Source organism: Oncorhynchus keta, chromosome 31 (assembly GCF_023373465.1).
Source record: "Oncorhynchus keta strain PuntledgeMale-10-30-2019 chromosome 31, Oket_V2, whole genome shotgun sequence".
NCBI classification, from domain to species: Eukaryota; Metazoa; Chordata; class Actinopteri; order Salmoniformes; family Salmonidae; genus Oncorhynchus; species Oncorhynchus keta.
Window position 1 is genome coordinate 5,699,725 of NC_068451.1, and position 24,196 is coordinate 5,723,920.

Below are 24,196 nucleotides of genomic sequence, written 5' to 3' on the forward strand. Positions count from 1 at the left end.
CTATCGAACAGTTTTGACTGGGCTGAGCGGGAACTGTATTTCCTCAGTGGTAGGGAAAGCCTTTAGCAGGCCAGAGGTGGATGAACGCAGTGCCCTTGTTTGGGTGTAGGGCAATTGATCAGAGCCAGAGGTACTGAGGTGCCGTTCCCCTCACAGCTCCGAAAACATGCAACCATATTAAACCATATGACATATCAGGTGTTGTATGTCAACTTTCCATGAAACTACTGTAAAATATACACTTTGGCATTTTTTATAACCCAATTTCATAACCAATTTTTATAAATCAATTTCCATATTGTTATGATGGTGAATTATAATTAAGAATACAGTGAAATAACAAAAGGAGTAAAACACACATTACAGTTGTACAGTGTATGACTACATTCACAGATATGAATTACAACTCAATGAGTCAGCGCAAATATTTCAAACACCTTCTATAGCCCAATATATATGTTGTTGTTTTTTTTGCAAGTGCAAAAATCTGTCCTTCACAATATGCTATCTAAGACTAGGTAATAACTGAGTTATTATGCAATATCTGTAAAGAACAGATATTTGCTTTTGTATTGGAGAAAGCCTTTAGCCTGAGTGCCAGTCGGTTTGTGCTATCATGCCAACTCCTTGTCCTGGGCATGTTTGGTTTGTCAATGAGCAATTGAGTGAGCAAGAGCACAACCAGATCTGAGACTAGGCTAGAAGGTCTTTGCAAGTGCAAAATCAAAGAAAACATGCAAGTCATCATGCAAACCACTGGCGAAAGAAAAGAACAGTTGGCCTAAAAAATAAGGACATTTATGAAAATGTCACAATTGTAACCTTCAACTTACACAAATCTCAATAAGTATCAAAAAGCAGATACATTAGGTCAGTCATCTATGATCACAAATAGCTATCCTCTTCTGTGGATTATGTTTTACACATTACTGATGTATAAATGAGTTGATGGTATGGTCGAGTAGCTTTCTGTAGCCATATTAATCATCATATTCTTCAATAATACCCTTTCAAACCATTTGGTTTGGACTCACATAGGGGAATCATTATCACTTAAATTGCCTACATTTCTCAAAAGCACATATGAGCCCTCATATAGAGTTTCTCAATACATCTCATGTACAAGCAAACAAACAAACAAAAACAGAGTAGGCTCGACCTACAACCAGTATACTATTCATGTGGAATAGAAACCAGGTTTTGCTGTGCTAACTACTACCGCTGTATGTTATTCAACTAGGTCGACACATCAGGGTTGTGTTCATTAAGTCACACAACAGGCAACGTTTTAAACCATTTTGCAACGGACAAGTCAAAGAATTTCCTCCCTCTTTCAATATTTTTTTTTCCGAATGGTACCTACTGAACACGACCCAGTTTAAACCGGAGAACCAATGCTGAGCAGACAAACCAGCAGAGCAGCAGTGACCAATGCTAAAGGGAAGTGCGGACCCCTAGTGGCAGAAGAAGGAACGTTCAGAGTACCATCCAGCTTGAGGCAGGAGGTCATGGAGGTGTTGCAGCACTCTTGGTGGCATGTATCTGTTGTGGTCGTACACCAGGTGTTTCTTGTGCAGTTGGCATTGCAGCCTCCCATCCAGATCGTTGTTGAACCAGTTGTCATCTTTTTCAGCTGAAAAGAGAAACGTGGATTGAGAATGCATGGAGTTTGATGAGTTTAAGAATGTACGAGATTGGCGAAAGGAAATTCTCTCTTGTCTGAGTGATGTGATTGAGATCATAACAGATAATCATTCTTGTCGTGGCCAAATGTATTTTCCTTCTTTCGTTATGAAATACTTTAAGTGTACATTTTGTATCCTACAGCATTTACAGTTCAATGAAGGATGTCTAGTTTGTCTTCTATGGGTATAGAATGATGAATAGGGTAGGGTAGGGGTGCACTTTTAAGCCTACCTCACAGTAGGGCTGGTTGAGGGGACAAGGCATTGGGTCTTTGGTTATCCAAGTCTTGTAACAGTTCTGCTCTGTGCACTGAAACATCTGACACTTCTTAAGTTTCTGCAAATAGATGGATAATGTTAATAAAGACTGTTAAATTCACTGACATTGAGTCATTTGCATACACACACACACACAAACACACACACACACACACACACACACACACACACACACACACACACACACACACACACACACACACACACACACACACACACACACACACACACACACACACACACTAGGAATGGACAGTTACCGTATAATCGTGTAACTGACGATTATGGAGGAAGACAGTCATGAAAATAAAATAACCTTTATAACCGTTTTAAAAAACAAAGTATTCACACCCCTTGACTTTTTCCACATTTTGTTGTGTTACAAAGTGGGATAAAAATGTATGGAATTGTCATTTTTTGTCAACGATCTACACAAACTACTCTATAATCTCGGAGTGAAAGAAAATTTTGAACAAGACCAAAAAATGTACAAAAATAAAACACTAATGTACAGTATCTTGATAAGATAAGTATTCAACCCCCATAACATGATGCAGCCACCACTATGCTTGAAAATATGGAGAGTGGTACTCAGTATAGTTTTGTATTGAATTTGCCCCAAACATAACACTGTATTCAGGACACGAAAGTGTTAATTTAGTGCCTTGTTGCAAACAAGATGCATGTTTTGGAATATTTTTTACAGGCTTCCTTCTTTTCACTCTGTCAATGAGGTAAATATTGTGGAGTAACTACAATTAAACTCAAGGTCTTGAAAAAGAAGGGTCAACACTGCAAATATTGACTATTTTCATCAACTTCATGTAATTGTCAATAAAAGCCTTTGACACTTATGAAATGCTTGTAATTATACTTCATTATTCCATAGTAACATCTGACAAAAATATCTAAAGACACTGAAGCAGCAAAAATGTATATTTGTGTCATTCTCAAAACTTTTGGCCACGACTGTAGAGTGTTTCCCCCTTTGAAGAGGGGGATGACCACGGCAGCTTTCCAATCTATGGGAATCTCAGATGATACGAAAGAGAGGTTTGAACAGGCTAGTAATAGGGGTTGCAATCATTTCAGCAGATCATTTTAGAAAGAGAGGGTCCAGATTGTCTAGCCCAGCTGATTTGTAGCGGTCCAGATTTTGCAGCTCTTTCAGAACACCAGCTATCTGGATTTGGGTGAAGGAGAAGTGGGGAAGGTTTGGGCGAGGTGCTGTGGGGAGCGCAGGGCTGTTGACCAGGGTAGGGGTAGCCAGGTGGAAAGCATGGCCAGCTGTAGAAAAATAATTATTGAAATTCTCAATTATTGTGGATTTATCGGTAGTGACAGTGTTTCCTAGCCGCAGTGCAGTGGGCAGCTTGGAGGAGGTGCTCTTATTCTCCATGGACTTTACAGTGTCGCAGAACTTTTTTTAGTTTGTACTACAGGATGCAAATTTCTGTTTGAAAAAGCTAGCCTTAGCTTTCCTAACTGCCTGTGTATATTGGTTCCTAACTTCCCTAAAAAGTTGCATATCACGGGGGCTATTCGATGCTAATGCAGAACACCACATGATGTTTTTGTGTTCTTCAAGGGCAGACAGGTCTGGAGTGAACCTAGGGCTATATCTATTCCTAGTTCTAAATATTTTGAATGGAGCATGCCTATTTAAGATGGCGAGGAAGGCACTTTTAAAGAATAACCAGGCATCCTCTACTGACGGGATGAGGTCAATGTCATTCCAGGATACCCCGGCCAGGTCTATTAGAAAGGCCTGTTCGCAGACGTGTTTTCGGGAGCATTTAACAGTGATGAAGGGTGGTTGTTTGACCGCAGAGCCATTACAGATGCAGGCAATGAGGCAGTGATCGCTGAGATCTTGGTTAAAAACAGCAGCAGTGTAATTGGAGGGCGAGTTAGTTAGGATGATATGTATTAGGGTGTCCATGTTTACGAATTTGGGGTTTTACCTGGTAGGTTCATTGATAATTTGTGTGAGATTGAGGGCATCAAACTTAGATTGTAGGATGGCCGGGGTGTTAAACATGTCCCAGTTTAGGTCACCTAGCAGCACAAGCTCAGAAAATAGATGGGGAACAATCAATTCACATATGGTGTCCAGGGCACAGCTGGGGGCAGAGGGTGGTCTATAGCAAGCTGCAACGGTGAGAGACTTGTTTCTGGAAAGGTGACTTTTTAGACGTAGAAGCTCGAATTGTTTTGGTACAGACCTGGATAGTAAAGACAGAACTCTGCAGGCTATCTCTGCAGTAGATTGCAACACTGCCCCCTTTGGCAGTTCTATCTTGGCAGAAAATGTTATAGATAGGGATGGAAATTTCAGGGTTTTTGGTGGTTTTCCTAAGCCAGGATTCAGACACGGCTAAGACATCCGGGTTGGCAGAATGTGCTAAAGCAGTGAATAAAGCAAACTTAGGGAGTAGGCTTCTAATGTTAACATGCATGAAAACAAGGATTTTACAGTGGCAGAAGTCAACAAATGAGAGCACCTGGGGAGTAGGAGTGGAGCTAGGTACTGCAGGTCCTGGATTAACCTCTACATCACCAGAGGAACAGAGGAGAAGTAGGATAAGGGTACGGCTAAAGGCTATAAGCACTGGCCGTCTAGCACGTTCGAAACAGAGAGTAAAGGGAGCAGGTTTCTGGGCACGATAGCATAGATTCTAGGCATAATGTACAGACAAAGGTATGGTAGGAAGAGAGTACATTAGAGGTAAACCAAGGCATTGAGTAAAGAAGAGAGAGATATAGTCTCTAGAGATGTTTAAACCAGGTGATGTCATCGCATATGTGGGAGGTGGAACAACATGGTTGGTTAAGGCATATTGAGCAGGGCTATCGGCTCTACAGTGAAATAAGACAGTAATCACTACCCAGGACAGTAATGGACAAGGCATATTGATATTAGGGAGAGGCATGCATAGCCAAGTGATCCTATGAGTCCAGTAAGTGGTTGGGCTGGCTGGGGATATGGCGATTCAGACAGTGTTGGGGAATAATCAGAATTAGTTGGTAACATAGGTAAGATGTTTTATATTCATCATATGTTTGTAAGTTACTTCTCATCAGAATGTTTATTTTTGTATAATACTGTGGCGGGTTTGCAGTCATCTGTTCTCTGTCAAGACTAAGTTACTGGGGCCGGAGAGAGGGGAGAGCTCAAGCGTGTATCTCTTGGCTCCACAATGTCTGTGTGCTAGTCAATGTGTCTCTGTGATCTTGTCAAGGAGGGGTGGATTTGATATATGCCTGTTGATATGTGGATTTAGTTTATGCTTCTGAGTTTGAGAAAAGGACATTTAGGAGTTTAGGAGTTTAGGAGACAAAGCTGAACGATAAATTATGCCAATGCTGTCTGGCTATGTGTGTCTTTGCTGTAAAGGATCTCAGTTGCAATGTGTAAGGGACTCTCAGAGAATTCATTGATAGACACTGAATTGATCTGAGAGTCACAGGGTTGTGATGGAGCTCATATAATTAAACATGGACTTTGTGATAACTCTGACTTGTGTGTGGTTTGCTCTCATGATTTGGTAAATACAGGAAATTTCCACGACAACAGTTAGCAGGCCGGTGCTAGAAAGCTAGCAGTTAGCAGGCCGGGGCTAGCAAGCTAGCATAAGGGCCTTAGAGGGACGTTGCGATGGGGTTAAAGTCTGTTTTTGGTGACGTCGGTGAAGTCGATAGACCAGTTGTGGAATTAGTAGGGTTCCAAGTAGCAGAGGGGTCCAAGTCCAATTGACAAAATGGGTATAGTGGTCCAAGAAACTGGCCAGTGGATCAGATAACAGTCCAATATGCTATAGATAGCTAGCAGGCCGCAATTAGCAGAATGTTGGGATCCTCGGGCAGATTATGTCGGTATTCCAGTCGTAAAGGATCGGCGGGATCCGTGCCCCGTACCGGCAGTAGAAGGGGTCCGGATATTGTAGCCGAGGAGTGGGCTTCAGGAGTAGCCCAGGAGCCCTAGCCAGGAGATGGGTCTAGCATGGGATATGGAGAGAAAAATAGGTCCGGTATGCTCTGGTTTGAAACTCGTTGTACGAACTGACGAGAGCTTTCCGAGCTAAAGGTTAGCTGACTGATAACTGATAGCTGGTAGCTACATTTACATTACATTTAAGTCATTTAGCAGACGCTCTTATCCAGAGCGACTTACAAATTGGTGCATTCACCTTATGACATCCAGTGGAACAGCCACTTTACAATAGTGCATCTAAATCTTTTAAGGGGGGTGAGAAGGATTACTTTATCCTATCCTAGGTATTCCTTAAAGAGGTGGGGTTTCAGGTGTCTCCGGAAGGTGGTGATTGACTCCGCTGTCCTGGCGTCGTGAGGGAGTTTGTTCCACCATTGGGGGGCCAGAGCAGCGAACCGTTTTGACTGGGCTGAGCGGGAACTGTACTTCCTCAGTGGTAGGGAGGCGAGCAGGCCAGAGGTGGATGAACGCAGTGCCCTTGTTTGGGTGTAGGGCCTGATCAGAGCCTGGAGGTACTGAGGTGCCGTTCCCCTCACAGCTCCGTAGGCAAGCACCATGGTCTTGTAGCGGATGCGAGCTTCAACTGGAAGCCAGTGGAGAGAGTGGAGGAGCGGGGTGACGTGAGAGAACTTTGGAAGGTTGAACACCAGACGGGCTGCGGCGTTCTGGATGAGTTGTAGGGGTTTAATGGCACAGGCAGGGAGCCCAGCCAACAGCGAGTTGCAGTAATCCAGACGGGAGATGACAAGTGCATGAATTAGGACCTGCGCCGCTTCCTGTGTGAGGCAGGGTCGTACTCTGCGGATGTTGTAGAGCATGAACCTACAGGAACGGGCCACCGCTAGTTAGCTAGCTAGATTCAGTTGAAGCAATCCAGTTCCGAGGTAAATATAAATACTTTCAAAAACCCCCCAGATCCACACCACATTGAGTGAGGCGGGTTCCAGGAGAGTATTTTGAAGTTGAGGTTTAGGAAAAATGTTAAAAAGAATCAGAAGAAAAATATATTAAAAGATATATACGAGACAAGACAAAGACAAAGACGTCTGACTGCTACGCCATCTTGGATTTCGTAAATGTAAGATATTTCAAATTCAGGCTGTAACACAACAATATGTGGAAAAAGTCAAGGGGTGTGAATAATTTCTGATATACATGTATATACAGTACCAGTCAAAAGTTTGGACACACCTCCTAAGGGTTTAAGGGTCACACCTACTAAGGGTTTTTCTTTATTTTAACTATTTTCTACATTGTAGACAAATAGTGAAGACATCAAAATATTGAAATAACACATATATAATCATGTAGTAACCAAAAAATTGTTCAATAAAAAAATATTTTAGATTTTAGATTCTTCAAAGTATCCACCCTTTGCCTTGACGACAGCTTTGCACACTCTTGGTATTCTCTGAACCAGCTTCACCTGGAATGATTTTCCAACAGTCTTGAAGGAGTTCTGAAATATGCTGAGCCCTTGTTGGCTGCTTTTTCTTCACTTTGCGGTCCAACTCATCCCAAATCATCTCAATTAGGTTGAGATCAGCTGATTGTTGAGGCCAGGTCATCTGATGCAGCACTCTATCACTCTCCTTCTTGGTCAAATAGCCCTTACACAGCTTGGAGGGCTGAGGCTGGTAAAGGCTGGTAAATCTAATGAACTTATCCTCTGCATTAGACGTAACTCTGGGTCTTTTTCTACATTTTGCAACGTTACAGCCCTATTCTAAAATAGATTTTTTAAAATCCTCAGCAATCTTCACACAACATCCCATAATGACAAAGCAAAAATATAAGTATTCAGACCCTTTACTGTGAGACTCAAAATTGAGCTCAGGTGCATCCTGTTTCCATTGATCATCCTTGAGATGTTTCTACAACTTGATTGGAGTCCACCTGTGGTAAATTCAATTGATTGGACATTATTTGGAAAGGCACACACCTGTCTGTATAAGGTCTCACAGTTGACAGTGCATGTCAGAGCAAAAACCAAGTCATGAGGACGAAGGAACCGCCATAGACAGGATTGTGTCGAGGCACAGATCTGGGGAAGGGTACCCACCAATTTCTGCAGCATTGAAAGATCCCCAAGAACCTAGTGGCCTCCATAGTTCTTAAATGGAAGAAGTTTGGAACCACCAAGACTTCTCCTAGAGCTGGCCGCCATGCCAAACATGGAATTGGGGGAGAAGGGCCTTGGTCAGGGAGGTGACCAAGAATGCAATGATCACTCTGACAGAGCTTCAGAGTAGTGATGGGCATTCCGGCTCTTTTCAGTGAGCCGGCTCATTCGGCTCAGCTCACCAATAAGAGCCGGTTCTTTTGGCTCCCAAACGGCTCTTTAAAAAATATATGTTTTGTATTTTTTCAAGTCAAACAGTTTGTGATAGTTTGACTATGATTGGTGTAAAACAATTCTAATTAAATTATTAAATTAAATCATACTCTACCTTAACCAGAATGTATTTAAAAATGCATTGGTTTGTTATGAAAAATAATGCTATTCAAAATTTGCATTTGAAGTATACATTTTTATTGTATATAAACAAAGTGCATATAAATCTAATCATTCAAAACAAATACAATCTGAACAACATATTAATAGAATATTGCACCATATCAAAAAATAAATAAATAACAATGTGCAAAACTGCAGCACACCACTTAAAACATTAAACTGATCCCTCTTTTCTCTCTCTTCTTTATTGCCATTTTATAACCAGCAGCACACAGCAATGCTGACCATCATTTAGCTTTTATGAGAGATTTGCATTCAGAAATGCAAGTTGCCTCACTTTCGAGGGGCTGATGCGGTTTCTTCTCCCAGTAATTATTTGTCCCGTTTTCGAGAAGAGCCTCTCAGAGGGAACGGATGTGGCCACTATGCAGAGTCTCCCTGTCATGACTTTAGTAAGCCGTGGGTAGACAGAGGCCTTGTTCTTCCAGCAGCTCATAGGATCTGCAGATCTTTGAAGGAGGGGCTCCTCCAAATAGGATCAGACCTCCGTTATGGCATCTGCTGAGGGATTCCTTCGTGCTACATCCCCAGTTGCTTTCTCGTCCCACAGCATCCAAACAGCAGACGTTTGTGGCACTACTGCTGGAGCTTCTGCTCCATCTGATCCCTCTTCTTCCTGGTACCTGAGCCAGCTGACTGCTGGGGCTGTCCCTCCCTACTGCTGAAGTTATTCTTTGAAGAGCCTCATCAATCGCTCTGGCATCACTGAAGGTTAACTTCTTAAGCCTGGGGTCAAGTGCAGCGGTTTCTGATAGCACGTGATTATTATTCCATTCTGTGGAACTTTCTGTCCATTGATGAACATAGGGTGTCAATCAACTCTGTCACATGTCCTGTAGTTACATTTGCTTCTCTCTGGCGGCTGGCTGTGATTCGCTGCAGACCACAGGAGTATCATTTTTGCAGCTGTCAAATAGTTGAAAAGAGAGAACAGTAACTTATTAGTTCAGGTTCATGTTTTTTCTACTGTTAATACATTATCATCTACTGTCCACATACATATATAGTACTGGATTAAATAATGATGTAGTAATAACTGCTTACTGTACCTCTCTCCACTGATCTCCACTGTGACCTGCTCAAAGGGTTCCAGGACTCTGCACACCTCCTCCACCACCTCCCATTCCTCTTGGGTCAGAGCATCAACAGGTGCATTGACAATGGCCAGGGTAGAGATGATGGCATCCTTTGACTCAAGAAACCACTTCAACATATAAAATGTTGAATTCCACCTTGTAGTGCAGTCTTGTTTAGGCCTCAGCTCAGGCATCCCCATCTGGCGTTGTGTCGACTTGAGTTTTTCAGCACCTATTGTGCTCCTGTAGAAGTATTCCAAGGCTGCTTTCACTTTGTCCACAGTGGGCTTCATCACCCTCAGAGCATCTCTTTACAATCAGGTCGATTGTGTGGGCAAGACATGGATGATGGGTCCATTTAAATATGTTCATGGCTTTGGTTTTGTTAGCTACATTGTCGCTAACACAACAGACCACTTTTCCATCTACTTGCCATTCTCTGGACACTCTCAACAGTTCATCTGCCAAGTTCTTTGAGGTGTGTCTGTCGCTGAACTCAAAGCAGTCCAGAAGACAGCTAGACATCGAAAAATCTTCAATGAAGTGACATGGCGGAGATCTTTGTGGGCTATACTCAGCCTTGTCTCAGGATGGTAAGTTGGTGGTTGAAGATATCCCTCTAGTGGTGTGGGGGCTGTGCTTTGGCAAAGTGGGTGGGGTTATATCCTTCCTGTTTGGCCCTGTCCGGGGGTGTCCTTGGATAGGGCCACAGTGTCTCCTGACCCCTCCTGTCTCAGGCTCCAGTATTTATGCTGCAGTAGTTTATGTGTCGGGGGGCTAGGGTCAGTTTGTTATATCTGGAGTACTTCTCCTGTCCTATTCGGTGTCCTGTGTGAATTTAAGTGCGCTCTCTCTAATTCTCTCTTTCTCTCTTTCTCTCTCCCGGAGGACCTGAGCCCTAGGACCATGCCTCAGGACTACCTGACATGATGACTCCTTGCTGTCCCCAGTCCACCTGGCCGTGCTGCTGCTCCAGTTTCAACTGTTCTGCTTTATTATCATTCGACCATGCTGGTCATTTATGAACATTTGAACATCTTGGCCATGTTCTGTTATAATCTCCACCCGGCACAGCCAGAAGAGGACTGGCCACCCCACATAGCCTGGTTCCTCTCTAGGTTTCTTCCTAGGTTTTGGCCTTTCTAGGGAGCTTTTCCTAGCCACCGTGCTTCTACACCTGCATTGCTTCCTGTTTGGGGTTTTAGGCTGGGTTTCTGTACAGCACTTTGAGATATCAGCTGATGTACGAAGGGCTATATAAATACATTTGATTTGATTTGATTTGACATGTAACCGACATGTAAGAAGTGGTTGTCCAGCAGTCAGTGGTAAGGCAAACTGCAGTAGCTTTTCGGACTCCTGCACTGAAGCCTGTGTGCTCCCATACAGTTGTCAAATAAGTGAATTTGAAAGGGTTTTCTTGCTTGGAATAGACTATTGCTTAAACCTCTGTCCTTCACGATCGAAAATGGCTGGAAATCGGTAGCAATAATTTTAGCCAATGCAATATCAATTTGGCCTTGTTTTGCTACAGACATAGACTTTGGCATAAACTGGTCCATAGAAGACTGCGTTGCTGTGGGTCGCGGGTCGCACTATCACCAGCAGGCCCGCTATTTTCTTGAAGCTCCACTACAGCTAGCTTCACAGTTCGCATATGCCGGTGTAGGTTGTGCGTAGAACCGGCTTTATATGAGATTTTGTTTTGGCAAATTCTACACTGTGCTTTAACATTGTCTACATTATTAAAATGCATCCAAATGCTACTGTGCTTCCGACTCATTTTCCAGCTGTTGTTTTCACAGCTGTCCTTCCTCTCTCTCCTCGGCTGCTAAGTGTGTGACTGTGAGTAAGTTGGCTCGGCCCTCCCTCACCCATCGTTGGTTCCTTCGTTGACACTGCATGTCTGATTGACAGGAATAACAGGTGAGACTGTTAGTCTGAGCAGACAGTCAGAACGAATGTGTGCGCTTGAGCATTTAGGCCTATATTATTATTATTATTTTTTTGTTCTTCGAATTAGTTTATTCTATTTATTTAAATCTTTTGATTATTCTTCTGATATGCGAGCCGGCTCCCAAAATTTTCCTACAAGAGCCGGTTCTTAGAGCCGATGACGAACAGATAGCTCACTGAAGACGGGACTAAGACGGGACTACTGAGCCCGTTTCCGCGCTAACATCAACTCAGTGATTAAACAGTGTTGCTCCTTGCTGAAACAAGCATGGTGTCTTTGGTTGTCTAGACAACTCCCCCTCCCTGCAACAGCAACAGCAGCACGGGAGCGGAGGAGAGGAGAAAGTGTGTCTTTAAAACTATTATAATGGTGACCGTCACTTGCCTGAACGATAACTGCCATCCAAAATTCCATGACCATCACACACACACACACACACACACACACACACACACACACACACACACACACACACACACACACACACACACACACACACACACACACACACACACACACACACACACACACACACACACACACACACACACACACTGCCCGTTTAATGTGTATATAAATGTACCCTAACATATTGTTGTTGGCCTACATCAACCTGAGAATGTCAAGTTGCTGCCCAAAAGCTAGTTCTTACATTGGTTGGTTCAGCAGTTGTAGTGGTGGTGGCTGCTGCTGTTGTTGTGGTGGTGGTGGTCATCATCACTGTAGTCACTGGAGGAACAAATAAAATACGTATCTTTGAGATGACTCATGTCTCAATTCTGTCCTGTATATAGTGCATTGTACTTTCATGCTCATATAATGCAATTCAGATTGAATCCAAATAAATAACACATTTTACAGATGTGTTGAAATGAAAGGAATAGTGATAAGATGCGATGCATTGTCAGAAAACGAATAGTTCAACAGAACAACAGATTTAGCTCAGCCCCATACAGTAACAGTCTCCCAATTGATGTGGTGGTGATACATGTAAGCATGAATCCCTCACAGTAAAATACAGGGTTTTTACAGGCTCACCAATTCTAACACCAAGGACACCATAGTACGGTTTGACTTTGACTTTATTTAGTCTTGCACACAGTTTACAAGGAAACTGAAGAAATGCAGAATAGCATAGAAAACAACCATAATACAGGGCACTTAGATATCCCAAATGTTTTTATGGAGTGGGCTAGTCCCTTAGGTGTGTTTTGTGTTTATTAGAAAGGATGGCTAGAGAAGAAAGTAAGGAGTAAGGAGAGAGGGTGCTTGAGCAGTGGGACGGATTTGAACCCATGCTTTCGGAGATACACAGTGCATGTGATCCATGGGCAGCGGTTAAAACCAGTGGACCACCGTAGGCCACAGCACATTGGTTGTCTTTATTGTATATTTTTTGGGGGGAAAAACTAAAAAACGGTTTACCTGTTGTAGTGTTTGTGCGAACAATGGAGGCCAGGGTCGAGCTAAGACAGCCAGTGGAGTTGCAGCATCCCATCGAACAGTTGGTCTGAGTGTCGTTGACACAGGGATTACTGCAGGAGGAACTGCAGCCACCGGTGTAAGTCATGTCTTCCTGTCTCTTCAGCTGAGAAGGTATCACACACATTTTGTTAGCACACTTTTAGAAACAAATGTTTTTATTTTTTTATTTTACCTTTATTTAACCAGGCAAGTCAGTTAAGAACACATTCTTATTTTCAATGACGGCCTGGGAACAGTGGGTTAACTGCCTGTTCAGGGGCAGAACGACAGATTTGTACCTTGTCAGCTCGGGGGTTTGAACTCGCAACCTTCCGGTTACTAGTCCAACACTCTAACCACTAGGCTACCCTGCCGCCCCAGAATACATTTAAATGTTTCGTTATTGTTAAACAAGGGAATAAAAGATGAAGTTAGAACCACATTCCGGTATAGTTGTTGCGAATGCAACTGACTTTTTTTTAAATGGTGTGAAACTTTTAGTAGTAGGGCCAGGAAGATCGTATCTAAAATAGGTGTGACATGAAGTAATGACAGCAGATGCAATATGAACTATAGCATGCAAAAGTTGTGAAATGTAAGTACATTTGTATTATTCAAATTGTAAAATTCTGCAATACACCCATAGTGTATACTGTACCTCACAGAAGGTGATATTAGCGTTGCATGAAACAGAAGTCATATTCATGTACACATCGTTGCAGTCTGAGTAGTTACAGGAGAACTGGCGACAGGATATCTTTGAGAGAGAGAGAGAGAGCGAGAGAGAGAGAGAGAGAGAGAGAGAGAGAGAGAGACGAACAGATACTGAGCACCGCATCTATGCTTTCTCTAAACAATCAAACAACAGGAGTATCGGTCCGACGTTGAATGAAGTACTACTTAGAAAGTATACAGCATACATAAAGTCTGCACTACACAGATCAACTGTACTTTTATGTCCTACTCCACAACAAAGGGTGCAAAAAGGATGACATAACCAACGTAGAGGGCATTACTAAATGTGACATAACTGGCTAATTCCCTCAAAAACGGTGCTTTATAAAGGGTGACATCGTGCATGCTATTTGATGTGAAATTGCCTGTCTCGAGGAAAGCTACAAGATAAGGCATTAAACGGGATGGTAAAGCGGACTACATCTATTATGAAATAATCTCTCCCACCAAGTTACCTCATTTCTCGGTGCCAACATGCACAGACACAAACATGGGCCCAGTCACCATCCCCTCAACCCCCTCACTCACACCCACACTGTGGTTATGTACACTACAGTGGTAGAACTGGAAAAAAACCGGTCTGTATTCACTTTGGCACAAGGGGGTGTATTTTCCAAACACTGAGTAATACCCATTATCTTATGTTCAGAACCTTTCATTGTGCATTAATTGGAGTTGAATACATATTTAACCCCTGAGTCATACATGCAAAAGTTTTTCATGAAATACCATAAGATCATTTTGTTTAGTCACCTATACATCAGATAATGGTAGACTCACTGTTTAGTCATTTGAACTAACATTTAATCCAACAGCAAAAAATACTAGATACAATTTTTAAAGCTATTCTTTTTAGTAGATGCTAGACGGTAAATAATGGTAAATACCATTTTCCATACAGTGTTTAGCTATAACTTGACAGCAAAGTTTACGGGGAAACAATTTATCAGTTGCAGTATCCTTATACACTACATAAGTAAAATAAATAATCAGATATCAGGGTAGAATCTATTGATAAGCAGCATCCTACAGTAAAAAGGTATTTGTGTAGCACTGTGTGTGAATGTGCAACGGCTCTCGTTGGTGGTAGAAAGAGTAGACCAAGTTCAAAGAAACAGAAAACATAGAATTTCCCACCCGAGTCACACCCTGACCTAAACAAACATAGAGAATAATAAGGATCTCTAAGGTCAGGGCGTGACAGAATGCCCATTTCTGCCCCATGCAACATTGTAAAAGATCATCTTTTCTATGCGACTTGTCAACTGATACAGTATGACCCGACTCTCTGCTGGAGAAAATTATTCAGGTTACAGTGTATCAATGAAATTTAGATAATGAGTGAGATATATTGTTATACAGTATATGAAGGGTATATTGTTTAATTGGTTATCTTGATGGCTACACATTTGCAGCTAAAAGCTTAATTGCAGAATAGGTCAACTGATCAAAAGGAAAAATGTAAATTCACATAATGTCACGGTCGTCATATGGAGGAGAACAAGGTGCAGCGTGGTAAGCGTATATACTTCTTTAATGAAAGAACGAACACTGAACAAAACAACAAAACGAACCGTGAAGCTAATATGGCTAGTGCAAACCAGGCAACTAAACACAGAATAACAACCCACAAAATACCCAAGGAATATGGCTACATCAATATGGTCCCCAATCAGAGACAACGATTAACAGCTGCCTCTGATTGAGAACCAATCTAGGCAACCATAGACATATAAACACCTAGACTAGAAAACCCATAGACAATACAAAAACGAAACAAACCACCCTTGTCACACCCTGACCTAACCAAAATAATAAAGAAACAAAGATAACTAAGGTCAGGGCGTGACACATAACAATTAGGTAGATTAACAAAACAAAGAAATTGATGTTGACGGTGATGAAGCCACCTCTGAGAGTTCCGTCACAACAGAGTGTACCCGTTTATGACAGAGACTGGGGCTTCTGACAACCCACTGGAGTTAGGCTAGATGATTTGATGATGGTGATGCCAGATGATCGATGCCAGATGATGCAGTTGGCTTGCTGGCCCTGATGTCGTCCTCAGCTCAACATCTCTATAGCCTGGACTGAGTACTCCTCCACAACTAACGAGTAGCACCCACTTGGGTGATGCCTCAGTTCACCACACATCAGTCCATATCAGCCATCCCCATTTCTAAAATGCAGTCCGGTTTCGTTCGTCAAGAAACCGGGGCTTAGTGAGATCTTTTAAAACTTCTTAGGGCTGAGATCCCGCTAATGGGATCGATATGACAACAGCCAGTGAAAGTGCAGGGCGCCAAATTCCAAACAACAGAAATCCCATAATTTAAATTCCTCAAACATAGAAGTATTTCACACCATTTTAAAGATACACTTCTTGTTAATCCCACCAGAGTGTCCGATTTCAAATAGGCTTTACGGCGAAAGCACCACAAACCATTATGTTAGGTCAGAGCCAAGTCACAGAAAAACACAGCCATTTTTCCAGCCAAAGAGAGGAGTCACAAAAATCAGAAATAGAGATAGAATTATTCACTAACCTTTGATGATCTTCATCAGATGACACTCATAGGAAATCAAGTTACACAATACATGTATGTTTTGTTCGATAAAGTTCATATTTATATAGAAAATTGTCAGTATACATTGGCGCATTATGTTCAGTCGTTCCAAAAAGATCTGGTGATTTTGCAGAGAGCCACATCAATTTACAGAAATTCTCATAATAAATGTTGATGAAAATACAAGTGTTATGCATGGAACTTTAGATACACTTCTCCTTAATACAACCAATGTGTCAGATTTCAAAACAGCTTTACGGAAAAAGCAAACCATGCAATAATCGGAGTACGGCGCTCAGAGACCAAACAAGCCAAAAAGATATCCGCCATATTGTACAGTCCACAAAAGTCAGAAATAACATTATACATATTCACTTACCTTTGATGATTTTCATTAGAATGCACTCCCAGGAATCCCAGTTCCACAATAAATGTTTGTTTTGTTCGATAATGTCCATCATTTATGTCCTCCTACTTTTGTTAGTGCGTTTTGTAAACAAATCCAAAGTCACTAAGCGCATTCATTAGGAGCAGACGAAATGTCAAAAAGTTCAGTTACAGTCCGTAGAAACATGTCAAAAGATGTATAGAATCAATCTTTAGGATGTATTTAACATAAATATTCAATAATGTTCCAACCGGAGAATTCCTTTGTCTGTAGAAAAGCAATGGAACTAACTAATGGGAGCTAACTCTCACGTGAACAAGTGTCACGAGCTTGTGGCACTCTGCCAGACCACTGACTCAAAGAGCTCTTATGAGCCCCTCCTTTACAGTAGAAGCATCAAACAAGTGTCTAAAGACTGTTGACATCTAGTGGAAGCCTTAGGAAGTGCAACATGACCAATATCCCACTGTATCTTCAATAGGGAATTAGTTGAAAAACGACCAACCTCAGATTTCCCACTTCCTGGTTGGATTCTTTCTCAGGTTTTTGCCTGACATATGAGTTCTGTAAAACTCGCAGACATCATTCAAACAGTTTTAGAAACGTCAGAGTGTTTTCCATCCGAATATACTAATATATGCATATATTAGCATCTGGGACTGAGTAGCAGGCAGTTTACTCTGGGCACCTCTGGGCACCTTATTCATCCATGCTACTCAATACTGCCCCCAGCCATAAGAAGTTAAATGCAAACATTAGCTAGCTAGGTATAGACAAACCACACTAGTAGACTTGCCATCAGTCCTTCAACTCCATGGGTGAAAACAACCAGATATACCCTATAAACACTAAATGACTTAGCAAAAACAAAAAACACTGAAAATCATCAAAAATATGTTCAAAATATAAAGAGCTCTTTGTTTAGGCTGCCTTACGGTGCAAAAGAAGCACATATCAGCAAATTCAACTGAATTATTTTCTAAGACAATTTGCAATAATTCCAAGGACTATTTACTTAGCGGCCTCATGAATGATGTTGAGTAAAACATCTGTAATGAGGGTTGCTATGAATTATACTGCAACATTCACAAAGGTGTCATGATTAGTTTCATAAAGATGATATAGATGCATTATGCATACCCCCTTCAAATAAAGTGGTAACATAATATCATATCATGAATTAAATCTACTAGACTACTAAACTACTAGACTCACCATGGTCATGCCACTGGTGCCCCATGAAGTGGCATTGTCCGTGCTTGTGGTTCCACTACCTGTGTTAGCAAGGACAACATGTAGTGTGAGACCAAAGTAGCAAAATCATATGTGAATTCATAAAACAATCAGCATTTTGTATTACCCGCCATTGTATTCCCTGAGTTGTCAATGGTTACACTTGAAGTGGAGGTCATGTCTGTTGTCATTGATCCTATACAGTGGCTTGTGAAAGTATTCACCCCCTTGGCATTTCCTTATTTTGTTGCCTTACAACCTGGAATTAAAATACATTTTGGGGGGGTTGTATATCATTTGAATTACACAACATGCCACTTTGAAGATGGAAAATATTTTTTATAGTGAAACAAACAAGAAATAAGACAAAAAAACTGAAAACTTGAGCGTGCATAACTATTCACCCCCCTCCCCCAAAGTCAATACTTTGTAGAACCACCTTTTGCAGCAATTACAGCTACAAGTATCTTGGGTATGTCTCTATAAGCTTGGCACATCTAGCCACTGGGATTTTTGCCCATTCTTCAAGGCAAAACTGCTCCAGCTCCTTCAAGTTGGATGGGTTCGTTGGTGTACAGCAATCTTTAAGTCATACCACAGATTCTCAAATGGATTGAGGTCTGGGCTTTGACGAGGCCATTCCAAGACATTTAAATGTTTCCCTTTAATCCGCCGAGTGTTGCTTGAGCAGTATGCTTAGGGTCATTGTCCTGCTGGAAGGTGAACCTCCGTCCCAGTCTCAAATCTCTGGAAAACTGAAACAGGTTTCCCTCAAGAATTTCCCTGTATTTTGCGACATCCATCATTCCTTCTATTCTGATCAGTTTCCCAGTCCCTGCCAATGAAAAACATCCCCAGAGCATGCTTCTGCCACTACCATGCTTCACTCTGGGGATGGTGTTCTCTGGGTGATGGGAGGTGTTGGGGTTCCACCAGACATAGCGTTGGTCTTCATGGTGCTACTTGCTTGGCTGTGCCCCTTGCTTAGTAGTGTTGCAGACTCTGGAGCCTTTCAAGAACAGGTGTATATATACTGAGATCATGTGACACTTAGATTGCACACAGGTGGATTTTATTTAACAAATTATGTGACTTCTGAAGGTAATTGGTTACACCAGATTTTATTTACGGGCTTCATAGCAAAGGGGATGAATACATATGCACAAACAACTTTTCAGTTTTATTTAAAAAAACAATTGAAACAAGTATTTTTTATTTTATTTCATTTCACCAATTTACATGAAATCCAAATAAAAATCTATTTAAATGGCAAGTTGTAATACAACAAAATCGGAAAAACGGCAAGGGGGATGAATACTTTTGCAAGGCACTGTATTGGATGAATTAGAGGTAGAGGTGGCTGTATTAGTAGCATGTTGAACCGTGGTAGCTGCCATCATGGTTTGATGCCATTGTAGTACTCATAGAAGAAATGCCAGACAACCAGGGTTGGGGAGTAACGGATTACAAAAAATAATAATCGGTAACTGTAATCCGTTACGTTACCAACAAAAATATTGTAATCGGATTACAGTTACTTTTGAAAAATGAGATGATTACTTCAAGGATTACTGTTAAATTCAGAAAGGACGTTTGCAAAAGAACATCTTTGACACTTCTCATCGACATTCAAATCAGCAATGACAAAAAATGTTTGTTCCACCAGAGCAAGTCTGACCATAAGTCAGAGACCACTATGATGACACACCAAATGTGTTTGATTGATCGCGGGAAAATAGGTTTTTGTAGGCTACAGTCCAAGCTATGTCTTCCAATGGTGCGACTTCTGTCACAGCATCCAAAGATTATCCAACTTGAATAAACACTTGGAGGTAAGGATGACAGCAGTGGTGTAGTCTACGGTGATACGGATATCACTTATTATTGATATCTACATAACGTTGTGAATCACACTGCTCCTCTCTCATTTAGCAAATTGCGCCATACGGATTGTGGTTGTTGTGGATGGCTGTTCACAAATATAAATGTGTATTTGAACCCAATTATGGTTGAATTCAAGAAGTTTAAGCTGCCAATCAATCATTGTTTTTGAAACCAGTGGACAGCCAGTGAAAAATGTGCTCTTGTAACAGCTGCATAGTGTGGATACCAGCATATGGAAAAAAATGGGGGGCTTTTATTGTTCAATCTAATTCATGCTGATATAAAAGGCCTAATGGACACATGCTCAAACTCGCACACTTTTGACAGACTTAAAGGGGCAATAAGTAGTTGCTACATACATTTTCTGACTTGTAAATTATATATATATATATATATATATATATATATATATATATATATATATATATATAATATATATATAATTGAAATAACACATATATAATCATGTAGTAGCCAAAAAAGTGTTAAATAAATCAAAATATGTTTTATATTTGACATTCTTCAAAGTAGCCACCCTTTGCCTTGATGACATCTTCATGTGTTAGTCGCCTGGAATGCTTTTCAATTAACAGGTGTGCCTTCTTAAAAGCTCATTTGTGGAATTGCTTTCCTTCTTCATACATTTGAGCCAATCAGTTGTGTTGTGACAAGGTAGGGGTGATATACAGAAGATATCCCTATTTGGTAAATGTCCATATTATAGCAAGAACAGCTCAAATAAGCAAAAAGGAATGACAGTCCATCATTACTTTAAGACACGAAGGTCAGTCAATGCAGAACATTTAAAGAATTTTAAAAGTTTCTTCAAGTGCAGTTGCAAAAACCATCAAGCGCGATGTTGAGACTGGCTCTCATGAGGACCACCACAGGAAAGGAAGACCCAGAGTTTCCTCTGCTGCAGAGGATAAGTTCATTAGAGTTACCAGCCTCAAAAATAGCAGCACAAATAAATGTTTCACAGAGTTCAAGTAACAGACACATCTCAACATCAACTGTTCAGAGGAGACAGCGTGAATCAGGCCTTCATGGTCGAATTGCTGCAATGAAATCACTACTAAAGGACACCAATAATAAGAAGAGACTTGCTTGGGCCAAGAAACACGAGCAATGGAAATTAGACCGATGGAAATATGTCCTTTGGTCTGATGAGCCCAAATTTGAGATTTTTGGTTCCAATTGCTGTGTCTTTGTGAGACACAGAGTAGGTGAACGGATGATCTCTGCATTTGTGGTTCCCAACATGAAGCATGTAGGAGGAGGTGTGATGATGTGGGGGTGCTGTGCTGGTGACATTGTCAGTGATCTATTTAGAATATAAGGCACATTTAAGGCACTGGTGTAGAGAGGACTAGGCAGGAGGCAGTCGTAGGTTTAGAACTACTGAATTTATTTAGATCAAAGCGGGACTAAACCCAAACGCTGTTGTGCTCAAAATATATCTTCATATACAAAAAGGCACAGGGCGAACTCAAAGTGCAAAATATAAAGTACTCAGGAAATAGTAGGAGAGATTCCTCTCAGGAAAACAAGTAACATTTACAATGACCGACAAAGGCAAATGGCAGAGGGAGTATATATACAGTGATAGATTGGGGATTGGACCCAGGTGTTTGTAATGACGACATGTAACATGTGCACTGGGAGTCAGGAAGCAAGGGAGGGCGTAATTTAATAAACAAAACAACAAACACGAACATCGCACAGACAGGAAACTGAAACAGAAACAATGACGCCTGGGGAAGGAACCAAAGGGAGTGACGTATATATGGCAGGTAATCAAGGAGGTGATGGAGTCCAGGTGATTCTGATGACGCGCAGGTGCATGTAATGATGGTGACAGGTTTGTGCCATAATGAGCAGCCTGGTGACCTAGAGGCCGGAGAGGGAGGACACGTGATATGACAAGTCAAGTCCGTGGTTGATGAGTGAAGAGCGTTTGCCAGCAGTAGGTTCGGCAGCAGCTAGAAGGCCTGCGACGCCGAATTCCTGAGCTGGACAGGAGGGGGAGCCAAAGCGAAGGCTGGTGTGACAGCATGGCTACCACAGCATTTTGCAGTGATACGCCATCCCATCTGGTTTGCTCTTAGTGGGACGATCATTTGTTTTTCAACAGGACAATGACACAAAACACCTCCAGGTTGTGTAAGGGCTATTTGACCAAGAAGGAGAATGATGGAGTGCTACATCAGATGAGCTGGCTTCCACAATCACCTGACCTCAACCCAAATGAGATGGTTTGGGATGAGTCGGACCGCAGAGTGAAGGAAAAGCAGCCAACAAGTGTTCAGCATATGTGGGAACTACTTCAAGACTGTTGGAAAAGCATTCCATGTGAAGCTGGTTGAGAGAATGCCAAGCTTGTGCAAGGCTGTCATCAAGGCGAAGGGTGGCTACTTTGAAGAATTTATTTAACACTTTTTTGCTTACTACATGATTCCATATGTGTTATTTCTTAGTTTTGATGCCTTCACTATTATTCTACAATGTAGAAAATAGTAAAAATAAATAAAAACCCTTAAATGAGTAGGTGTTCTAAAACTTTGGGGTCACTTAGAGAAATGTCCTTGTTTTTTAAAGAAAAGCACAAGCACAAATCCTCAACTGGCAGCTTCATTAAATACTACCCGCAAAACACCAGTCTCAACGTCAACAGTGAAGAAGTGACTACGGGACGCTGGCCTTCTAGGCACAGTTAAAAAGAAAAAGCCATATCTCTGTCCAGTGTCTGTGTTATTTTGCCCATCTTAATATTTTATTTTTATTGGCCAGTCTGAGATATGGCTTTTTCTTTGTAACTCTGTCTAGAAGGCCAGCATCCCGGAGTCATCTCTTCACTGTTGACGTTGAGACTGGTGTTTTGACTGTAATTATGCTAGACCTTGGTTTTCAATGTGAAGATATAATTTAATCATATTATTATAAGTAGTAGAAAGCAATGGGTTAGAAGAAGCCTTCATATCCAACCCATAAAGTAAAATGTAACATGCATATATGGCCAGCTATGTGAACTTTAACATGGATTTATCCTGCAAAAGATTTTGTTCAATTGGTAACATACATTTTTGTCTTGTTCTAAAGTAATCTAAAAGTAACTGAAGGTAATCAGATTACATTCCTGAGTTTGGGCAACCCAAAAGTTATTTACTGATTACAATTTTGGACAGGTAACTAGTGACTGTAATGGATTACATTTAGAAAGGAACCTACCCAACCCTGCAGACGACATTGTAGCATTCGTAGAAGAAATGGCAGACGACATTGTAGCATTCATAGAAGAAATGGCAGACGACATTGTAGCATTCATAGAAGAATTGGCAGGCGACATTGTAGTTTGAGCTGTGGTAGCTGTCACGATAGTTGCTGCAGAGTCATTACTCATGCCAGGTGACATCACAGTTGATGCATCAATGGCCGTTGAATTGGAATTTGAGGTGGTGTTTTGTCCTGAAATAAATGACGATGGCTGCAGTCCCAGTAGTAAGAAGAGCAGGAGGCCTGTTCAGATAGAAGAGGCATACAGCTGTCATCATTTAGCAGGTCCTGTCTATTAAACATAACAAGCTCTTAACCATGTGTTGTCATATTCATGTGGGCAGTAAGCCTCTGTTTTGTTTGGCTAGATGAGTCATTCCCTTACGAAAAAAGATTGCATTCAGAGTGCAGGATAACTGCAGTATGCTGAAAATACTGCGTCCAACATAACACAGTTTTTGTTTTTTACGTCAGTCATTTTGCAGTTTAACTGGGGTTGAAGGTACAGTCTAGAATCTTAAAGATACAACATGGGATCTGAAAATCTGTCCATTTCAATTGTTGATATTTACCCATAGTTTCTTGAATGGTATAACTTCAATAACTTTGATTAAAGTTATATAGGTTATATTATTCAAGAATCAGTCGGTATGTGTCGATACACATTTGTTAGGCAATCGGCATATTTAGAAAGTAAACATACCTGTGCCTTTAAAAAAAGCAGTTGAGGCCATAGTCTTCTGGAGGGAGTAGGAGCCCTTAGTCCAGTCTAGAAAGGGAAAGAGAAGTCATAACGAGTTCATTTTGACTCAGTATAAGTTGTAACGTGATATTAATAAACTGAGAAACAGTGAAATGTGACACCCTGAATATTGTGATATAAAGGTTCCACATTGTCTTGTAGCATCGGGGTTACCTGACTATTGAATAAGGCTACCTGGAGCATGTAGAGGACAAAAGTAATACCACAAACCACATAAGTAAAGACCCAAATCCATATCTATTATGCCTTTTCCTTTGACACACAATCTAAGTTAGATTCAGTAGAGCAATCAGACTGTTTACACAGGGCCATTCATTATGTCCCACCTGGACTTATCCTTTGATCTTATGCCATCATCTATCTGAGGGCTCATTTGCAAA

General features: G+C 41.3%; 1 protein-coding gene across 1 annotated transcript in view; it reads right to left on the bottom strand.

The window, feature by feature from the left end:
- Window positions 1–213: 213 nt before the first annotated feature.
- LOC118364267 (mucin-5AC-like) overlaps window positions 214–24,196 on the bottom strand; it is a 29,841-nt gene continuing 5,858 nt past the window's right edge. The window contains exons 2-9 of the mRNA XM_052489373.1: window positions 23,757–23,822; window positions 23,005–23,296; window positions 17,879–17,933; window positions 13,632–13,730; window positions 12,935–13,097; window positions 12,162–12,238; window positions 1,918–2,022; window positions 214–1,633 (exon numbers count right to left, since the gene is read on the bottom strand). Coding sequence (XP_052345333.1) covers window positions 1,379–1,633; window positions 1,918–2,022; window positions 12,162–12,238; window positions 12,935–13,097; window positions 13,632–13,730; window positions 17,879–17,933; window positions 23,005–23,296; window positions 23,757–23,787 — 1,077 coding nt within the window. The 5' untranslated portion in view covers window positions 23,788–23,822 and the 3' untranslated portion in view covers window positions 214–1,378. The remainder of the gene's footprint in view (window positions 1,634–1,917; window positions 2,023–12,161; window positions 12,239–12,934; window positions 13,098–13,631; window positions 13,731–17,878; window positions 17,934–23,004; window positions 23,297–23,756; window positions 23,823–24,196) is intronic.